The 22460-nt window shown below is 41.7% G+C and overlaps 1 protein-coding gene across 4 annotated transcripts; it reads right to left on the bottom strand.

The window, feature by feature from the left end:
- Positions 1–1574: 1574 nt before the first annotated feature.
- On the bottom strand, positions 1575–21636 carry Cby2 (chibby family member 2). Of its 4 annotated transcripts, XM_004844209.3 has the most exons (3): positions 21473–21636; positions 21096–21176; positions 1575–2931 (listed from the first exon to the last, which is right to left on the bottom strand). In XM_004844209.3, exons 1-3 carry the CDS (start codon positions 21542–21544, stop codon positions 1756–1758), a joined length of 1329 nt encoding a protein of 442 aa, XP_004844266.1. In that variant the 5' UTR covers positions 21545–21636; the 3' UTR covers positions 1575–1755. The 4 variants fall into 4 exon arrangements, with proteins under 4 accessions (XP_004844266.1, XP_004844267.1, XP_004844268.1 ...); XM_004844210.3 differs by lacking the exon at positions 21096–21176 and having other exon boundaries at positions 21473–21635; XM_004844211.3 differs by lacking the exons at positions 21096–21176; positions 21473–21636 and adding an exon at positions 20360–20454.
- Between the last annotated feature and the right edge of the window lie 824 nt (positions 21637–22460).

Here is a 22460-nt window from a genome sequence, read left to right as displayed (position 1 = left end):
TAAACATCCCAATGTCCAATCACACCCACCACTAAATCAGAATGTCTGAGGCAGTGTAAGAATCAGTATTGTTAAAAAAAAAAAACAAAAAACCCTCAGATAATTCCACTATAGGGCAAAGTTTGGAAACCAAACTCCTTTGTATAGTCACTGGAGGCTACCTTTTGACATGTTTCTGAAGTACGGCCAACTTCAAAATGAAAATGAAAGACCAGGATGCCAAATCTTGAGTCCCTGTACCTTCTTCCAATGAGTTTGGTAGTAGCCACTTCCCCTGGCTCTTATGTTTGGTGGGGAAGAGTAAACCCAGTGGTAGAAGGTGAGCCTAGAGTCAGGAGAGCAGAGAAGACTCCTGCCCAAATTCTATGATGAACAAAAATAGTATAAAGAGGAAGTCTAATCTCAAATAGAATTGGACAACTCTAGTTTCACCAAAGATAAGCACATTACTTTACATCAAAGTAGGATTATGAATCTGCTGGTGGAGAGTGTAGCAGGATTTCCCTCACGGAAACCTTTGTTTTCTCAGAGCATTTCAAAGACCAGGATTTCAAGGAACGCACTTTGAGAATACTACAGCAGTGTTGAGATTTCTGTCCTGCAGAATACACTTGACAAAGTCTAGAAACATATTTGGTTGTCATAACTGGAGGTCAGTTGGCTGTTACTGGCATCTGTAGAGGCCATGGATGCTGGAAAACACCATACAACTCACAGGACAGTCTCCACCACAAAGGGTTATGCAGCACCAAGTGCCAACAGTAGCACAGTTGTAAAGCCATGGACTTCTCCCATGGACCTCTCCCTATTCTTAGAAATAAATGATGGTTATGATGACAAAGAAAGATAGGAAAAAGAGTAGAAGGGGAAGAAGAGAAGGAAGGAAAAAGGATGAAATGAAAAGGCGAAGGTGGAAATAAGAGGCTGGAGAAAGGAGAGAAGAAAAAGAAGTCAGCTTCCTAATTGTCAAAAGTTGGAAGCCACCAACATGTCCTTAAGAAAGCAAATGGGTAAATAAACTGTGGTGCATCCAAACAACAGAATAGCATTCGGCACTAACAAGAAATGAGCTATCAATCTAAGAAAAGATGTGAGGAAAATTAAATGCATAGTCAAGTGAAAAATGACAATGTGAAAGGGCTACCAACTGTACATTTCTAACTACATGACATTCTGGAAAGGGCAGGGCTATGCAGGTGGTGAAAGGATCAGTGATTTCCAGGGATTTGAAGGGGTGGATGTGAATAAAGGGAACACAGGATCTGTAGGGCAGTGAGATGATCCTGTTCAAATCATTCTACAGTTGTGGACATGTCATACACTTGTCTAAACCCAATGTACACCAAAAGTGAACCCTAATATAAGCTATGGACTTTGGCTGATGATGATGTATCAATGCAAATTCAACAATTTTAACAAAGGTACTACTCTGATGAGGGATGTTGATAGTGGAGGGGGCTATGCTTGTGCTGGAGTAGAAATACCTTGGGGAGTTCTCTGTCCTTTCAGCTCAACTTTGTTATGAACCTAACATTTCTCTAAAAACAAGGAAAAAGAAGCAAGAGCCGCACTAGTGTTGGTTGCCCTCAGGCTCCACAGCCTTTATTGCTTCTCTGAGTTCAGGAGGCCAAACGCCCGCTGTCACCTGCAAGCTGGTGGTCCGTGGCCGCGGGGGACAAGCAAAAGCAGGGAACTCTTTTTCACCCAGTGGATGTTCTATGCCTGAACTCGGTGTCCTTCTTTGCTATGAAGGTTTCAGACCCTGCTGGGCTTCTTGGGATCCTTGTTCTTGGTGGGCATGAAGACGTACAGCTCCTCTATGAGCATCTCCATGCGGGCGGTGACCTCGGTCACAGTGTCGATGACCAGCCGCTGCTGCAGCTTCAGCTTTTTGTTCTCCCACAAGGCCTTGTTCTCCGCTTGGAAGGCGCGGGGCTCTTCCCGCAGCACGTGCAGGGCCCTGTTCTCCTCCTGCAGGAGCCGGTTCTCCTCGCGCAGGGTCTGCAGCGCCTGGCCCATCTCCCTCAGCAGCTGCAGTGGCCCCGGGCTCGCCTTACCCTCCTCCTCCCTGGATGGCTCCGAGAGGCTGCCCATCAGCTCCCGCCGGGCGCACAGCAGCTTCTGGGCGTCCTCCTGCGGGGTCCCGGGACCTTTGGGTTCCTCGAAGGGGGAGGAGAGGCCCGGGCCCTGGTCGGGCAGCAGCCCCGGGCTGTGGGGCTCCTCGAGTGGAGAGGGGCCGGGTGTGCCGCTCTCCGCGGCGCCCGCCTTGTCCTCCACCCGGGCCCAGTAGTCCTGGCTCTGAGCCAGCAGCTGCTGCAGCGTGCGGTTCTCCTCCAGAAGCAGCTTCAGTGAGCTGCTCTCCGTGCTTCGCTGCGCCGGCGGGGCCGCCGGCTCCTTCTGCACCGCCTCCTGGGACGCGCTCTCCTTGCGCAGCAGAGGCGAGGGGGGCTGGCTGTCCTTGCAGCCCAGCGTGGCCTTGTGCTCCTCCCAGAAGACCTGCAGGATCTTGTTCTCCCTGCGGAGCGCCCTGTTCTCCTCGCGCAGGGCTCGGTTCTCCTCCCGCAGGCACCTGCTCTCCTCCTGCAGCAGGTACTCCTTGGCCAGCCTCTTGTGGTGCAGCTTGTGGTGCAAGGAGGAGGACGGAGAGAAGTACGGGGACTGCGGCTGGCAGTTCTCATTCACCCACCTCCCGTCCTGGAACACTAACATCTCATCGCTGAGCTGCACGCGGGGAGGGTTGTAGTCCAGCTCCAGGTCGGCCTGGGAGGTGGGGCCCTCCATGGGGTCGAAGGGTGCGGAGGAGAAGCGGTTGAGTGGGTAGGAGTGCTGGCTGATGATCCGGCGGCTCACCCCGGGCGCAGTGGCCTGGCGCGGGCAGGGAGGGGTGCTGTACAGGTTGTGGACCCTCAAGTAGGGCTCAGTTGTGCCCTTCTGCGGAGAGAACAGCGAGCAGCGTTAGTGGAGCAACTGAGAGGTGGTGGACCAAAAGGCCAGGACGCTCCAGTGAGTGCATGTAGCAGTCTGCCCTGGCCACAGTGGTCATGTTTGCCGCTTGGGGTCCTCACAAAGCAATAGGTCAATGCATATTCTTCCAACTAGCTCTTCTCTATAAAGCCTCCAGGAACACTGAATTAGGTTCCTGCAAGTCTCTGGTCACAAGGTTTTTGCCAGCTAATCAATACATAACTTTGTTTTATGTGTGTGTGTGTGTTTAAAGGCACTTTAATTAACATGTATGATTGATTCATTAACGTTGAACACATCATCAATCACTGTCATTCACACCTGAACGCTTATCTAGCATGAGTTTCCTCCATAAGCTCATCTCAGCCCTCTTGTGATACAGGAACACCAGACAGTTCAGCAGCGCTACACATGGAAGCTATCTTAAACAGTGAAATCACACACACAAAAAAAAACCACAAAAATCTCAAAACTTGGCACTAGTAAACTCCAAAAAGAACTCTATTTTCTCAACAAAGAGCTCCTCAGCTGGAGACATGGCACCACCCTGTGCATGTCTAACAATGGCCATAAAAGTGCTGTGACTGTGATACTGGGGTTACATATTTAGGTGAGCAGGCAAATTCACAAATATAAAATCTACACATAATGAGATTCAGATGTAAATGGTGGAGGCTAAAGGCATAGATTTTGGAATCAACTAAATTATTTTGAGTTCTGGGCTCACCCATTGCCAAGAATTTGGGCAAGTCACCAGAGGTTCAGTATCTACAATTTTAAATTGGGATAATTGTACTTTCTTGCTTCATATTTTAAGGATTAAAAGAGGTAAAGTACAAAAGCCGTAAGCATGGGCTCTAACACATTCTTTCACCCTTGAAGAGGAGCAAATGCTGTTCCAAGCTACCCTGCCCACAGGTGTGTACCCACCTTGTCATGAGCAGAGCGGCTGCGTGAATCACCCCAACACACACCCAAATCCCTGTGTCCAAAAGACAGTAGGTCCTGTTGGCCATCCCAGCCTTCCCCCATTGTCCATTAAAGCTCATCCTGCATTCTCAGCTGCCCTGGAGTCTGGCCTGCCAGCTGCCCTTAAACATTCACCTAGCCCTTGATACAGGGTGAGGTTCAAAGTTGAGCCCGGCTGTTAATTTTGGAAAGAAGAACACCGTTCCGGATTTATCATGGACTGACTGGGGTTCAAAATGAGGGAATGAGGACAGCAAAAGGCAGTAAGGCATTCATACAGAGGATCTCATGACAGTGGCTGTGATCTCAACACCACAGTCAAAAAAAAGGATCAGAGCTACATGGTTTAAACCCAACAGGCTAGTGGCTGTCACACTTCCCAGTGGAGAAGACTAATCCAAGTGAAATGCACATTTCTGAATCGTTCATTTGAGAGTCTGATTTTACCTGATCTGGAGTGTGGGTCAGGAATCTGCCTTTCCAACCAGCTCCCTCAGGTGATTCTGGCAGCAAGTGGTCAGGAAAGCTCTAAGCTAGGTAAAAGTACAGTTCCCACACCAGGTTATACCAGGGTTAAAGACCAAGAAGTCAAGACTGAAAGTCAAAGCCTTCTCACCCTGATCCTGTCACTGATGGACAGTATGAAACTAATAGACTCTCTCACTCTCTCTGAGACCAGATGTTTGACTAGTGAAAAAGGGAAAGTCAGGCTGCATGGTCATAAAGGCACCTTCCAACATTAAAAGGCAGCAACATGTACCTGTAAAACAAGAACAATGACATATGCCCTGCTTCACCACTGCTGTGAAGATTGAATGGGATAATGAAGTCAAAAATGTATTTTAAATTGCCAAGGGCCTTAGATATGTAAGGTATTATTATGAAGAAAAGCAGATTTCACTAGTGCAAGAACTATGAGATGTATTCAGAAAGAAGTGAGCAGGTAGAAAACACACTGGAGAAGAGATTACAATCGCAGTCATGAATTTAAATAAAAATAAGATTATGATAGCTATTTCTAAATATGTCAAAAGCATTTCATCCAAGTATATCAAAACACTGTGCAGATATCAATTCATCATTTGTTGGGTTATTTTCACAATTTTACAGAGATAGAAAGTAGAAACAAGTCAAGCAATCCACATTATGTATGTGTATATAGAGAAATGTAATTTGCATGGTGTATAAAGTTAATTAAAATTCTTTAAGACTCAAAGAGCTAGATAAATAGAAGATACAGTTCTATGCCATTAACTTTGCAATAAGCACAAGCCATTAACTTTGTAAGGATATGCTCAATCTTCCAGATAGCAAGAGTGTGAGGGCATTCTGCAAGCAGAATCTTATTTATTTTCAATAAATTTAGCCTCCAGAGATTTCATATTTCTCAATTGGAAAAACACATTGGCTGCTCTGGCTGATCTGTGATCAGACTGAACCTCACTGTAGATAACCCAGACCATTTCCTTGTATATTGAAGGTCCCTGGAGACTGGGTTTCTGGGAAAGGTAGCCAAGTCCTATAAGGAAAGAATCTCAAGGAGACCTCTCCATCCCCACACAACCCAGGCAAGGCTCCCTCTCAGCAGGATCTGGATCCAGAAGATACAACCATGGAAAACTGTGGTTTTAGTCAACAGTACCTATCCTAATCCTGCTAAAGAAAAGGAAAAGTAAAGCAAATTATTTAATCCTAATTTTATTCTAGCTCCTGAGCATTCTACCCACGGAATTTATTTAATCTTCACAACACTGGTCTATGAAATATTATCACAAGAGGATAAAAATCCAAAATCCAAAATGCTCCAAAATCTGAAAGTTTTTGAGCACTGACATGGTGCCACAGAAGGTAAATCCACACCTGACCTCCTAGGACAGGTTTCAATCAAAGCTATACTAAAGTACACTAAAGCTATTGCATAGAGTGTTTTCAGGCCATATGTATAAGACATATATACGAAGCATAAATAAATTACATCCCCAAGATATCTCATTATGTGTATGTAAATAGTCCAAGATACAAAAAATACAAAATCTAAAACACTTCTGGTTCCAAGAAGTTTGAATAAGGGAAACTCAATTTATACTCTTACTTACAATGTAAAACATACACAAGGAAAACTGGCATAGATTTTTCAAAGTACTTACAGTACTTTCAGAGTCAAGATTATTTTTTTCCTTAACTTCTTTTTTTTTTCCCTTTGGACCAGGGATCGAACTCAGGACCTTGTGCTTGTAAGGTAGGTGAGGCACCACTGAGCTAACCCCAGCCCTCCTTAACTTCTTAATATAGAAAATTTCCAACATATATGAAAGGAGAGAGAATAATCTAATAAATTTCAGTTTACTCATCACCCAGCCTCGCTAATTATCAAATCAAGACCACACTTCTTGCTTCCAGACTTCTACTCAATTCCACAACCACTAAAGACATTAACATGTATCCTTTTAAAGAACCACAATACCATTGTCACCCCCCTTAAAATTTAACTATGATCCCTTTAAATCAGCAAACACTAAGTCAGTGTTCAAATGTCCCCAGTTGTCTCATGGTTCCTTTCTCTGTAACTGTTTTGTTACCATCAGAGAAATAACTCTTCTTGATCCAACTAACTTTCAAAGAGGAACCACCAATGCCTTACACCTGTTCCTCTTTGTATCCAGGATGGCCCTTAAATTGTGCCATCCAACTGCCTTTGTTCCATGTACACGTGCTGAACTAGGTACCCAAGGCCTTTCAACTGTCCCTTCCGTAGAAACGCACTAAGTAGAACCTTAACTTGAGGCGGATTCCCAGCTCTGGACAACCTAGTATTTGAGACCTTGTCTTCCTTGTGTGCCATCAGGTGACTTTGGTCACATCCTCTTGCTCTGCAGCCTTGTTTTCCAAGTCTGTATAATGTAGAATTGGAAACATTATCTCCGTGTGCCTTTTTGGTCTAACTTTCTCTGATCTGATGGATCTGTGTTGGTAGACAGGCCCCATTAGGGCTCTAGCAGACCTCTTTTACCAACACGGTTGGTAACTTGTCCTCTCTCTCAAATGACAAAGTTTCCCCAGCAAAGCTGAGCCTTCTCTATTCCAGGGCCACATTACCTAATCCACAAATGTTGCTAAACAAATAGGTCTGCACTTCTTTATTAGGAATCAAATCCTCCCATCTGTCTGAGCCCTGCTCTCTCTCCTTTTCTCCCCTACAGGTCCAAGAAGGTGGCCACACCCAGTGGGACCTTATGACTTCGTTTCTTAACTACAACACTTAAGCATCTTTAAAATTTTAATAGTCATGCATTTATTTAAATAGGTACCTTATTGTCAGATAATATGCTGATAACTTTCCATAGTCATCTACAATATCTTACCCAAAAGAAATGAGATGGTTCTACCTAACATGGTATAACAAAAGGACAGGGCCACCATTTAAAATCAGGATATTTGTCTCCAAATTCCATGCTCATTCTAGCACTCCACATTGTCCATGGAGTACATGTGTTGATATCATTACAATCCATCCTTTCCTCTCCTTTCCATTTATTTATATGAATAAATTGCAATAACCTAAGGATAGTGAACTGTTCCTTATTTTTCTGACAAACTTAGTCTTGTGAACATCATGGAACCACATATGTAACATGCGTGGAGGCTTAATGAGTCCTTGCCAGTGAATGAATTGACCAAAACGCTCTAAAAAGTTGGAGGAGATATTAGGTTGAATCGAATAAACCTATTAATATTCTACTTTTTTTTTTTTTGGTACCAGGGATCGAACTCGGGTCCTTGAGCTTGCAAGGCAAGCGCTGGAACCACTGAGCTAAATCCCCAGCCCAATATTCTACTATTTTTGACTGAGCACACCACGGGGCTGCCGAGCATGGGCCAGAATGAGAAAGCCGAGAGAATAACAGATGAGAAAAGCAAAATGCTAAATTTCCTCTGAACGCTAATGGCGGTGGTGTCACAGAGGCGGAGAGACGCTGTGGGATCTTCTGGGACTGAGAGAGGAAAGGGAGAAATAAATAGCAAAACTAAGTCCTAAAAGTAGTGTATTCTGGTGGGCGAGAAAGCAGGGCCAAGAGAGCTAGCGCAGAAAGACATGGGCTGGACTCTGGGCCTCTGAGGTCATTTGAGGATTAAGAGCTTTCAGTTCCAGAGCCTCCGGGAGTCAGGACTACCTAGCCACTTGGGGTTGCCTTTCACTGAACATCAGCCCTGCCCTGCCCTGCTGATCTCTCACTCAGCACACATTTATCAGTCTTCGGCATGTGCCAGGCATGCTTTCCTTTCAAATCTTTGCATCAAACCTGAATTAGTTCCATTTTGCTGATGAAGAAGCTAAGGTGAAAAACTGAGGCCCGAATGTTCCATGCCATGCTACTCAAGAATGAGTGATAGAACTAAGATACAAACCTAAGTCATACCTAAGGATCATAATACTCTTTCTACTGGACTTCCTTTTCCTTGAGAAGCTAGAATCAACTGGATATACAAATGATTTTGTTGAGCTGAGGCAGTGGGAAGGATCCTAATGCTGGAGTTTTGAATCTCATGAACCCAGAGGAATATCTCTAATTTAAAAACATGTAGCATTAGTAAATGACCTTTTTTTTTTGGTACCGGGGAATGAACTCTGGTCCTTGTGCTTGCGCAGCAGGCAGTGAAACCACTGAGCTAAATCCCTGGCCCAGTAAATGACCTTTGAAGTAATGAAAGAACAGTCAGAAAAGAGACCTAGAAGAAGAAAAAATGAGAAAAAAAAAGGAAGTGGCAGAAGAAAAGTGTAAAAGACACCCAAGAAAACTGCATAATACAGAAGGAAAGGGAGGGAAGATGAAAAAGGGTGATTAGCAATCTTGGCATCTTTAAAGACCTTACAGAGGCTTAGAATTTATATAAACTATTGCCAGTGAACTAAGTGATTGTAAAGATATTAGTAACTTTCAAAAAAAGGATTTTCAGTTGAGTAACGCTGAAGCAAGTTTGCAAGGAATTAAGAAATAATTGGACGATAAAGAGGTGGAAGTTGTGAATATAAACATTTACCAAGAAGTTAGTGATAAAAAGCAAATATTGATGTGACACATGTAGCACTGAAAATGGGTTAACTATTGCTACATATAGGATGTAGTTGACATTAATTACTTTATGATAATACTCCCAGTGGATATAGGCAACTAAGCACACCTTTGTGGTATGAGCAGGAGCTAGCCAGGCACATATCAAGAGCACACTATAAATAAAGAAAATTTGTTTTTCCCAGAGAACTAAGAATAGTTTAACATGTCTGAGCTAGAATAAGGGAGAAGGATTGGAAAAAAATAACAGAAAAACAGATGAGGCTCAGCTTCTGAAGTTCCATGATTGTCAGTTTAAGGAGTCTAGACTTTATCCTGAAGGCTTTGGGAATCCACAGAAGAATGTTAAGTAGGGTAATCATGTTTCATTACTGATTCATTTCTGCATGTCAGTTACTTTCCCTATTAAATGAAATTTTAAGATTATCAGCTGCATTTCTGAATAAAGTGACTGAAAGGGAAAGTTTTGACCACATGGTCATATAACAACCATCAACAGACTAAAGTGAGTTGAAGAACTCCTGAACTTCTTCCAAGAAGAAGGGAGATGTGGTTGTCCATAAAGTAGAGGAGAAGGTCTGATCGACTGTTGAAGCTTTGATTGACCACAGAGTGCTGTGAATTTCCTATAACCTTCTAAGAATTTAAAATTTTAAATCTATGTAAATTCCTCAGTGCCAGTTTGATGTAGGATTTGGGATGGAGAGAATGTTAAATAAAAGTATTAAAAAGGGCCGGGGGTTTAGCTAAGTGGTTCTGCTACCTGCCCCACAAGCGCAAGGACCCGAGTTCAATCCATAGTACCAAAACAAAAAAACAAAACTATTTTAAGAATCTAGATAATTTTATCTTTTAAAAATTTACATTAACTTGATGTTTCTTTGATAATTTTTTTTTAGAGGAAAAAATATTCTACTATTTTTGATATTCTACACAAGTGGCCATTTCTTTTGTCTTAAAAGAACAAAAAGAGGCCCTGGAACGAGGTCTGAGCTAATAAAAAAACTCTGGGTCACCATGAAAAGGTTTTCCTGAAACTGGAAGGTAGCACCTATGGCAGCACGGCCCACTTTTCCCACAAAGGGTGAAGTTATACCCTCATTTCAATTCACGTTTGAAACATGCAAAATAGCACCAGTGCAGTGCTGTTACTGGATGATGTAAAACCTAAAATAGCAGTTTTCCCGTATGAACTGCACAAAGCTCCAGGTCCATCTTAAAGGAATCCATCCCAACACAAAAGCATGCTAGTTGTTCATCTCATCATCTTGAACCCATAATCCAATCAAAGTAGAAGTCCCAAATTCCCAGTAGCTTTGAGCTCAAAAGTCCAACAGTTGAGGGCTCTTGAGAGTCTCTTTGCTTCTCTGAATGTTGCCCTCTGACATTCTTCTTGCTTCCTAGTGTTGTAAGAGGACAAGTGGTAGGTAAACTGCCATGAAGACCAGAGAGCCAGCTTGACTGGTAACACAACCATTCCTGGCCTAAACTGTTACTGCAAATGCTAAATAGGTTTCTTTACAAAAGGGCTCTCCAAAACATAGCATCTGAGTCAAGCAAACACACGCAAGCATAAGATCACAGACACCCTTAAAAAAAATCAGACCTCCAAAATTTAAAGACTCAATCCAAAAATGGGCATCTGATATGAACATTTCTCAAACAAAGAAGTAGAAATAGCAAATAAACATATGAAAAAATGTTCAACATCATTGATCATTTGAGAGATACAAATGAAAACAATGCTGAGATTCCACCTCACTCCAGAAAGAATGGCTGCTATCAAGAAATCAACGAATAACTAATGCTGGCAGGGCTATGAGGAAAGAGGAACCCTGCTCCACTGCTGGTGGGAGTGTAGACTGGTGCAACCACTGTGGAAACCCATATGGAGATACCTCAAAGAACTAGGACTGGAAGTCTCATTTGACCCAGCTATTCTCCTACTGGGTATCTTCCTCAAAGAATTAAAAGAATCATATCACAGGGATATAGGTGCACCCATGTTCGTGGCAGCACAGTTTGTAATAGCTAAAACTTGGAAACAGCCCAAATGCCCATCAACTGGAGACTGGATCAAGAAAATGTGGTTTTTTAATAAAATAGAGTACTACTCAGCCATAAAAAATGAGACATTAGAGACATTTATTGCTAAATGGATGCACATTGAGGTGATACTCTTAAGTGAAATAAATAGGACAGACAGGTGTAAATACCAAATAGTTTCTTTAGTGTGAGAAACTGAAAGTGTAAATAAGGTCTAAAAGGTATAATAGATATTGTAAAATAGGAAGAAAATGGGCAAAGGGGAAGTAGGAGGGCTAAGGGAAAGGAAAGAAGGGAATGGAACTCATATGAGAAAATGAAAAAATGGAAACAAAGTCTTTGTAAATAGGGAGGGATGGAGGGGTTGAAGTGAGGGAAGAGGAATGGGGGAAAAATAAGAACCAAGAGAGATTATGTAAAGGTGCAAATTTCCAATGATGAATGTCATTATATTGTATATCTAAAATGTACCAATAAAATTAATTTTTTAAAAAAAGATCACAGACACCCTCAGCCTGTGTATGCAGCCACTTGTATCACTGGGTTGGTACCACAGGCTGGGCTAATCTGCTCTGATAACCTTGGCCCTGACAAGAGAACTGTGCCTGGAACACCCTGAAAAAATTCTCCTGAGCTGGGAGGTAAAGCCTATGCCACACGGCCCAAGTGTCCCATGAAGAAAAAGATTATCTCATTCCTGATCTCTGGAAACCAGAGATAGAGACCCAGTAAGTGTGGAACAAAAAGGCAGGCTCCTTTGTGGCAAGTGAAATATGAAGTTGTTGTGGAGGGCAATACATTTGGCTCTGAGGCCCATCACATCTCCCACCAGGTGTTAGAAAGGCAATCAAGAAGCTCTGTGTGACAGCTCCCAGCACAGATGAGGCTTCTGGGTCAATGCGTCACAGCTCCCAGAGCATAGTAGGAGGCTTCCAGGTCAACGTGCCACAGCTCCCAGCACAGAGGAGGCTTCCGGATCAATGTGTCACAGCTCCCAGTGCAGAGTAGGAGGCTTCCAGGCCAACCTACCACTGCTCCCAGCACAGAGGAGGTGAGCAGCATGGACACCAGCAGCATCCCCCCCCCCAATTCAAATGAGAAGACACGTAAATAAGTCTCAGAACCAGACTTCCAGATCACCTAGAGCAACCCCAAAGGGAAACGAGATGGAATACTCTGATACTCAACCACCTGGACTCCCTGAACTAGCAACAAAAGAGGATCTGGAAAAAATGAAATCAGAAATAATTTCTCACATAACAGCACAGATTGTGCCCATAGATATGACTAATGCAAGATATGATTAATGCAATATGATCAATAGATATGATTAATAAATCTAGAGAAGACACAGATTAAAAAAGAGGAGATGAGGAATATGAACAAATTCCAACATAGGAAACAAATGGAATCCATAAAACAGATGCAAACAGATTTCCAGGAGATTAAAAACTCCACTAAAAGTCTACACAGCAGAATGAGCCAATGTAAGGACAGAATTTTAGATATGGAAGATAAGATTGCAATTAGTGACCAGGAAAAGAAAAATTCCTTCAAAATTGTAAGGGAACACAAGAAATCAACCCAGCATCTGCTAGAAGATGCAAAGAAGAATAACATAAGACTGATTGGAGTCAATGAAAAAACAGGAAAGAGTGCAGATGACATAAAAAACTCTTCACAGAAGTGATGGCAGAAAACTTCCCAAGGAGGAGAAAAGAACTTGGCACACAGATAAGTGAGGCATATAGGACTCCAACTAGCCTTGATCAAAAAAAATGTACACATAAGCATATAATTGTTAAGATTCCAGAAACCCAACAGAAGAACAAAGTTCTACAAGCAGTTAGAGAAAAGAAACAAATCACATACAAAGGAAAGCCCATCAGAATCATAGCAGACTTCTCAAAGCAAACCCTCCAGACAAGAAGAGCTTGGAGTGATGTATTTCAAACCCTAAAGGAAAACAGCCTCCAACTCAGATTGATGTACCCTGCAAAACTATCTTTCAAACTTGATGGAGAAATAAGATACTTTCATGACAAACAGCACCTTAGGAACTTCATGAATAACATACCAGCACTCCAAAAAATTTTAGACAATATCTAAGGAATAGACAATGAGGATCATAACCCAAGGAAGCCAAACAGGATGAATTCATCCAGCATGATGAAATTAAATGCAAAGGGGAAGAATCCAACAAAAAGAAAAAGTCATGACATTGATAAGTCAATACAGATCAGTCATAACCATCAATGTTAATGGTCTCAAGTCACCAATCAAAAGAAATAGACCAGAAGAATGGGTCAAGAAGCAAGATCCAATGATATGCTGCATACAAGAAACACATTTAATTCAAAAAGAAACTCATAGACGGAAAGGTAAAGGATGGAAAACAATACTCCATATGAGAGGAACCCAAAAAAAAGCAGGAGTAGCTATCTTCTTTGCAGATCAAGTGAGTTTCAAACCAGCACTGATTAACAGAGACAAAGAAGCAAACTATATCCATGTAAAGGGAACAAACCAAGAGGAAGAAATGACAAACATAAATATCTAGTGTGTCCAACTATATAAAACAAATACTAATAGACATGAAAAATCATATAAGCACTAATACAATAGTAGTGGGGGACCTCAATACCCCATTATCACAAAGAGATAGATGAACTACACAAAAAACAAGCAATGAAATACCAGACCTCAACCAAACTCTTGAACAAATGAACTTAACAGATGTTTACAGTGTGTTCCACTCCACAAAATCAGAATACACATTCTTTTCAACTGCACATGGGTTGTTCTCTGACATAGACCAAATACTCACGCATAGAACATGTTTACATAAGTGCAAAGGAATTGACGTTATCCCCAGTATATTATCAGACCATAGTGTGATGAAATTGGAGATCAATAGCAAAAGAAACTCAAAACATTTCATAAACACATGGAAATTGAACAACACACTTCTGAATAACCAATGGGTCACAGAGGAAATTACAGAAGAAATCAGACAGTTTTTTCAATTAAATAACAATGACAATATAACATATCAGAATCTAAGGGACACAATGAAAGCAGTCTTATGAGGGAAATTCATACCAGTGAGTACTCATATTAGGAAAACAGAGAGAGCCCAATTAAACAACCTGAGGCTGAACCTCAAGGTTCTAGAAAAAGAAGAGCGGGACAACCCCAAGGCTCATACAAGGGAGGAAATTATAAAGATCAGAGGAGAAATCAATGCAATGGAGACTAAGAGAATGACACAAAAAAATCAATGAACCTGATTTGGTTCTTCAAAAGAATAAATAAAATTGACAAACCCTTAGCCAACCTTATCAGAAAAAGGGAAAAAAAGGCCCAAATCCATGCAATTAGGAATGAAAAGGGTGAAATTACAATAGACCCAGCAGAAATCCAGAGGATCATCAATACCTACTTTGAGAACCTACACAACAATAAGATGGATAACACAGAAGAAATGGACAGATTCCTAGATATGTATGAATTACCAAAGTTCAAAGGAGAAGACCTAAAAATTCTAAACAACATAATATCAATCAATGAAATTGAAAACGTAATTAAAAACTTACCAACTAAGAAAACCCAGGGTCCTGATGGCTTCACTGCTGAATTCTACAAGACATTTAGAGGGGAACTACTGCCACTACTGTTTAAACTCTTCAATGAAATTGGAAGGGAAGCAATACTCCCAAATTCATTACTGGAAGTAAGCACCACCTTGGTCCCCAAAGGAAAGAAAGACCCCACCAAAAAAGAGAACTATAGGCCAATCTCACTAATGAACATAGATGCAAAAATCCTTAATAAGATACTGGCAAATAGAATGCAGAAGATCATCAAGAAGATCATACACCCTGATCAAGTGGGATTCATCCCAGGGATGCAGGGATGGTTCAACATACAAAAGTCAATCAATGTAATACACTATATCAATAAAGCCAAGGAAAAAAACCATACGATCATCTCAATAGATGCAAAAAAAGCATTTGACAAAATCCAACATGCATTTATGATAAAAATCCTACAAAAAATTAGAATAGATGTTCTCTACCTCAATCTGATAAAAGCCATCTATGAAAAAACAAAAGCCAATATCATACTAAATGGTCAAAAACTGAAATCCTTCACACTAAAATCAGGAACAAGACAAGGATGTCCACCATCACCACTCTTGTTCAATATAGTTTTGGAAACATTAGTCACAGCAATTAAACAAGAGAAAGAAATAAAAGGAATAAAGATAGGAAATGAAGAAGTCAAACTGTCATTATTTGCAGATGACATGATACTCTGTACAGAAGACCCCAAGAACTCCACACCAAAAGTCTTCTAGACTTAATAACCAAATTCAGTCAAGTAGCTGGATACAAATTCAACATACAAAAGTCAATAGCTTTCCTCTACATGAACAACAGACTCACTGAGACAGAAATAGGGCAAACAATGCCTTTCATAACAGCATCCAAGAAACTGAAATATCTAGGAATCAACCTAATGAAAAAAACCAAAGACCTCTTCTCTGAAAACTATAGTACTATGAAAACAGAGATTGAAAACAATATCAGAAAATGGAAAGACATCCCTCGTTCCTGGCTAGAAAGGATCAACATAATGAAAATGGCTATACTTCCAAAACTGCTATATAGAGTCAATGCAATCCCAATTGAAATCCCAGCAGCATACTTCATAGAACTTGTGAAAACAATCCAAAAATTCATTTGGAACAAGAAGAGACCCAGATTAGCAAATGCAATTCTAAGCAACAGAGACATGGCAGGGGGTATGACAACCCCCAACTTGAAACGATATTACAAAGCTACTGTGATAAAAACAGCATGGTATTGGCAAAGAAACAGACCTGAGGACCAGTGGAACAGACTAGAAGATGCAGAAACAACTCCAGACACACTCAGGCACCTCATCTTTGACAAAGGAGCCAAACACCCTCACTGGAGGAAAGATAGCCTCTTTAATAAATGGTGCTGGAGAAATTGGGTTTCAACTTGCCAAAGACTAAAACTAGACCTATATCTCTCACCATGCACTACAGTAAAATCCAAATGGATTAAAGATCTAAATATTAAAACAGAAACGCCGAATTGGCTGGAACAGAGGTTAGGTAGAACTCTTGAAGACATTAATGTAGGAAAAGATTTTATGAACAAAACCTCAGTTGCCAGTGAACTAGCACAAACAATCAACAAGTGGGATCTCTTCTTACTAAAAAGCTTCTGAACACCAAGAGAAACCACCAACAGTGTGAAGAGACAACACACAATGTGAGAAAAAATTTTCACCAGTGATCCCTCAGACAAAGGCCTACTATGTCAAATCTATAAAGAATTTAAAAGAATCAGACCTCCCAAATTTGAAGGTCCAATCCAAAAATGGGTATCTGAAATGAACAGACATTTCTCACACAAAGAAGCAGAAATGGCAAATAAACATATGAAAAAAATGTTCAACATCAGTGGTCAGTCAAGAGATGCAAATGAAAACGATGCTGAGATTCTACCTCACTCCAGAAAGAATGGCTGCTATCATGAAATCAACCAATAAGAAATGCTGGCGGGGCTGTGGGGAAAGAGGAACACTGTTCCACTGCTGGTGGGAGCGTCGACTGGTGCAACCACTGTGGAAATCAGTGTGGAGATACCTCAAAGAACTAGGACTGGAAGTCTCATTTGACCCAGCTATTCCTCTACTGGGTATCTTCCTCAAAGAATTAAAAGAACCATACCACAGTGATATATGTGCATGCATGTTCATAGCAGCACAGTTTGTGATAGCTAAAACTGGGAAACAGCCCAAATGCCCATCAACTGGAGACTGGATAAAGAAAATATGTTTTTTTCATAAAATGGAGTACTACTCAGCCATAAAAACCAAGAAATTAGAGACATTTATTGCTAAATGGATGCACATTGAAGCGATACTCTTAAGTGAAATAAATAGGACACACATGTGTAAATACTGAATAGTTTCTCTAGTGTGAGAAACTGAAAGTGTAAATAAGGACTAAAAAGTATAATAGATAATGTGAAATCGGAATAAAAGGGGCAAAGTGGAAGGGGTATGGGAAGGGAAAGAAGGGAATGGAATTAATGAGAAAATGAAAAAAAGGAAAACAAAGTCTTTGTAAATAGGGAGGGATGGAGGGGTTGAAGTGAGGGCAGGGGAAGGGGGGAAAAAATAAGAACCAAGAGAGTATGCAAAGGTGCAAATTTCCAATGATGAATGTCATTATATTGTATACCTAAAATGTACCAATAAAAGGATATACAGTTAAAAAAAAAAAAGAACCTCTATGCTTAGGAGCAAGGAATGTGCTATTACAGGACAAAGTGTAAGTGTTGGAGTCCTGGGCACACACATTGTCCTCACAGACCCCTGAAATCCCATCCATGGAAGGAATCTCCTTAGAATGACCCCCTTTCTGCCATCTCCTTTATAGATGAGTGGTCCCAGAAGAAAAATGGCTTAAATTACCAACAACTGTGTGCCCTTGTCACATCACTGACCTTATAGCTAATGAGGATCATTGGAGATGAGCAGCCAATTAATTCTAAGGAGAGAGCCAAAGAGAAAAAGGGAAACGATAGCACCAGTCTCTTACTGGTGCTGCATGATATCTAAGAAACAGGAGTCTGTGGGTAGAATCTTCTGGGGTACAGTTACTGAAGTTGGTGGCCTCCCATGTAAAGAGTTTGGGGATGAGACCAGCCAGGCTTAGCTGACATGCATGAATGTGTCCTCTAAATGTCAGGTGTTGGAAACTTAACTTCCGAAGTCATATGTTAATGGTATTTGGACATGGAACCTACAAATGGAAGATGATTTGGTCATGAAGACTCTGGCATCATGAATGTATTTATCCATTCATGAAGTAATAAGTTATTGAAGGAGTGTCTTTTTATGGAAGTGAACTCTCTGTGGCTCATTTGCTCTGACTCATGATGCCCTCTGCCATTCTATGATACAGAAACACTGCCCTCCCCAGAAGTTGACTTGGTGCTTGCACTATGCTTTTGCACTTCCCAACCTCCATAACCATGCAACAAATAAACTTCTATTCTTTATAAATTACCTGATCTCAGATATTTTGTTATAACAACAGAAAATGGACAATGACATGCACTGAAATTCTCCCCACCCCTATAAAAGCATGACTATCACAATACAGTAGAAATGCCAAAACACACTCAGTAGAATCCAAGCCTATTGACCAAGTTTGTAAATGTCTACTTTGCCTGCATTACTGAGAATTACTAGTAGAGAATATTCAGCCATCTACATGTTCTTTTAAAACCCCCAAAATCCTGGCAGAAAACGCTAAATGTGCTCTAATTTTCAGATGAAATGACATGGCTGAGTTTCATTATGCTTTAAAATTAACATACCTCAATACCATGATAAACTCAGTGGTTGTTCTAACAAATGCCAACAGGTAAAAGGAAAGTAAATGTAATTGATTTTGATAGAATGCTAAAGGCAGAGTTTAAAAACAATATCATCTGTGATAGTTATAGCTAATTGTTTAACACAGTCTTCTGAAGTCTTTCTCTGAACAGTTATTCATATCAGTATGGAGTTGGTTAATGTACATGGAATTTCACTGTTTCTAAAGGAGCACAACCAAGGGGGAAAGAGAAAAGGTAATGGGGAAGGACAAAGGGACAAGGAAGGTGCTGGTCGAGCTCATTCTAGTCTGGTGCAGATTGTTAATAACCTAGCAGTAAACGTACTTTAATGAAACTCAGAACACACTTGTGGGGAAGTAAGAGTGCCTGTGAGAACCAGACTCATTACATACAAGAGGAATTGGGATATTAGTTCACTTGGGCAGGAAATAACATTGATGGCTTACAAGTTAATGTGCTGGAGGGAAATAGATCAGAAAACACAAATATTTAATGTGAGGAAGAAAAATGGGAAATCGATAAGACCTGAGCAGACCTACGGGTGATAATAAATAGTAAATCATAGGCATTTGCAGTGTAATTGAGAAGCCAAATGTCTAGAAGGACTGGGAGCTGGGAACCCAAGGCACTTCCTGGGGATGGAGTTGTTATGGTGATTCCCTTCCAAGATGAATGGACTTGGTCTCAGAATGCTGGACAGGGCAGATATAAGGAGTTCCTTGGGGATAAAAGATAAGGTTGGGGGTACAGAGGTACTATTCCTTAGAAGCAAGGGAGGACTCACAGAGCTGAGACCTGGCCCAGCAGGGTGGTATGCCCAGCAGAGGGTATGGGCACTGATCTGAGTTCAAGCCTCTAATTCCAGCTCTGCCCTTACTCATGGACGTCCCAATTCTCATACCTGTGAAATCTCTACCTCAGACTTGGACACAATGCCATCAGTGCTCAGTCAATATTTCTTCCTCCCCTTGTTTCCCATATCAGTCCTTTCTCCCAAGCTGTGCACTATGTCAGTTGGTCGGATACAAGGAGTACATCAGGCCCTCTCACAGCCCCAGGGGTGGTTTCCAATCATCAACCCATAGACACTTCTCCCTTCCCCAAAGGACCAGTCCAGAGCATCCTGCAGGTGCCTACCTTGTGCCACCATGGCAGGTATATCAAAGGCTACATCTGTTGATGTGAGACACACATTCCCAGGTCAATCTCCCCTCCTTCCACACCCCCTGCCTTCAAGGACCCCAGCAGCTGCACCAGGTCAGCACCACAGGAAGTGAGCAGTTCCAGAACAAGCTCCAGCTGTCTTAAACCATCTTCTCTCCTCCTTGACTGCTGGGCTGTTCGGGGGGGGGGGGGGGGAGTTGTGCTAGGGGAAGATGGATGAATCTTGCCAATCTTTCTGGCACATGACCACTTTCAAATCCTATTACCACCCCATCCCCAAGTTGGTATCTCTTAAACTGCAAAGACTAAGAAGGAATCAAAGACTCTGAAGGTACCAAAGGAGCAACACCCATCTTCAAGGGGGAAGAAGTGGCCAATGGAACTTAATTTGTGTTTCAACTAGAAAGAATCAGACCTGAAAAGGTGCCTACAGCTTGTTGTCATCTATCAAATGATCAGGAGAAAGTTATCTAATACTCTGGCTAAGCTTTATGGGCCGAAACAAATAAGAAACTGGCTATCCATTACAAAGTTACCAGGATAATGTGAAAACAAACATCCAGAATGTTTACTTCTCCTATAGTTTTGCCTCCCACCAAATATATTTGTCTACACTGATATAATTACACAGATTTAATGCCCACTGGTGACAGATCCTCCTTGTACACTTCCCTACCTGAAAACTTTAGTAGTTACCTCTTCACTGGCTTCCTCCATCCTACACTTTGCCCCCTCTAGTTGAATGGCCATGGTCTTTCCCTGGAGCCTTAGGTGACTCTGAAGAAAGCAAGGCCACCCCTTTGTGACACAGTAGCACAGAAACAATCCAATCAAAAGGACCCTACCAAGAAACTGGCTGGTTGTAGGAGGAGACCTGAGAATCCCAAACTTTCCAGGACTTCAACAATTCATCAGCCTCAAAACAGAAAACAAAAACTACTACAAGAAATACCTGTCTCTGTTACATTCTGTCTTTGGCATATAGCAGGGCTGAATTCTCTAGACAACCCCAAATGACTCTGTACGCTTTGGCCAGTATACTAACTTTTCTTCTCATGGATTCATTTTCATGCATTTGACTGAGCCCTCAGCTCTAATCCTTGCCCCTCAGAAATCCAGGGTGGTCATCAACACCAAGCAGCAAAGGACCTCATTTGAGAAGGTTCTTTCAGAGTATGATAGAAAATAGAAAGCATTGGGTTAGAGGGTCTCATCAGCTCATCTAACCCAAACCCCTGCATTTAAGGCAAGAGGCTCTCAGCCCAGAGAGGCCAGGTTCCCTCCCCTAGGTGCACAGCCGTGGACAGTCAACCACAGCTAGAATGTGAGGCCTGGCTTCTCTGCTTTTTTGGAGGACATTTTGCTGGAGTTTTTTAAGAAATAAGTTATTCTGGCTAAAACTCATGAGTTACACTTCTGTGATTATCCCTACCTGAGGTAGAACCACATTGATTGGAATTTCTAGGCTTTCAGATCTGGTATCTCCTTTTCCTGTAAAATTTGGCCTCGAATGCTATGGAAAAGAGAAAATAAGATTTCTGATTCTAAATTCACCCTCTCAGCCTCAACTACTCACTGGAATACATGACGATTTTCCACTGATTTAATCCCTTCTTGTCAATTATGAAATCTGAGTGTGAAGGTATATGTAGATGATATCTGATAAGATGTTTTATTGATCTCTGAACAGAAAATTAGCACAGGAATTATAGTTAACTTAAAAGCCTTATGGACATCTTTGAAGCAGAAATAGCTTCACCTACTTCCTTATCTAAGACTGCTATTTGTATCCCAAACAAAAAGCCATACCAATGTGAGATGCCAGGTACAGGTCCTATGCAGTTGATCACCAAAGCACTCAGAACATTCCAGAGGTGACATCACAAAACAGTAAGGTGCTTCTCAGTGCTCATAGTTTCTCTCTGAGTGTCATAGGTGGGACCGAAGCATCCAACAGGCAGGAACAGTTTGCACTGGCTGTGGTCACATGGCTGGTCAGGGTCAGTGCGACACATAATGGCCCAAACACTAGCCCCTGCTTGGTCACCCCATGTCACTCACATCTTCACTGCCAGGCTAGGCTGAGACTCCTATCCTTCCTCCAGAACACAGGTGGTGTCTTCTACATGAAGTTAGATCACTTAAGGAAAATCACCTTGTAGCCTCAGCACTCTGGGAGGCTGAGTTAGGTTTACAAGTTCAAGCAACTTAGTGATTTAGCAAGACCCTGTCTCAGAATAAAACTTTTTTTTAAAGGCCAGCAATGTAGCTCAAGACAGAAGCCCTGGATTTAATCCCCAGGACTTTTTTTAAAAAGGGGGATGGGATACAACTAAATTCTACATAGACCCAGGGAGGAAATGGAATCTGAGGTGTGTACTACAGTTCAATTCCATTCTGATAGTTCCTACCTGGAGTTCATCAGACCCCAGAAACTGGAGGCTCAGCCCCACAAGACATCCTTGGCTTCAGATGCCAATCACAGGCCTGGCTTCTTGTACTTCTAACTGATCAGCTATAGACCAGGGGTTCCTATGAGACTTTTATGGAGATCTTACTACATAGGCATAGTTAATTAAATCATTGGCCATTGATAGTTTAGCTCAATCTCAAACCCTCCACCTTTCCAGGGATTGGGGGTGCTGAAAATTTTAACTCTTCAATCTCCTGGTTGGCTCCTCTGGCAACAGTCCCTGGCCCTGCCATAGTCACTTCATTAGCATAAATTGAGGTGTGTTCCAAAAGAGCTCTGTAAAACACTTATGATTATGTAAAACCTATCCCAAGGGTTTTAGGA

The sequence above is a fragment of the Heterocephalus glaber genome, unplaced genomic scaffold (assembly GCF_053883595.1).
Source record: "Heterocephalus glaber isolate CG9 unplaced genomic scaffold, H.glaber_assembly_v1.0 deba00001666, whole genome shotgun sequence".
NCBI lineage: Eukaryota > Metazoa > Chordata > Mammalia > Rodentia > Bathyergidae > Heterocephalus > Heterocephalus glaber.
The sequence above is the reverse complement of the archived record's forward strand: the minus strand, read 5'-3'. Positions and strand labels throughout refer to the sequence as shown.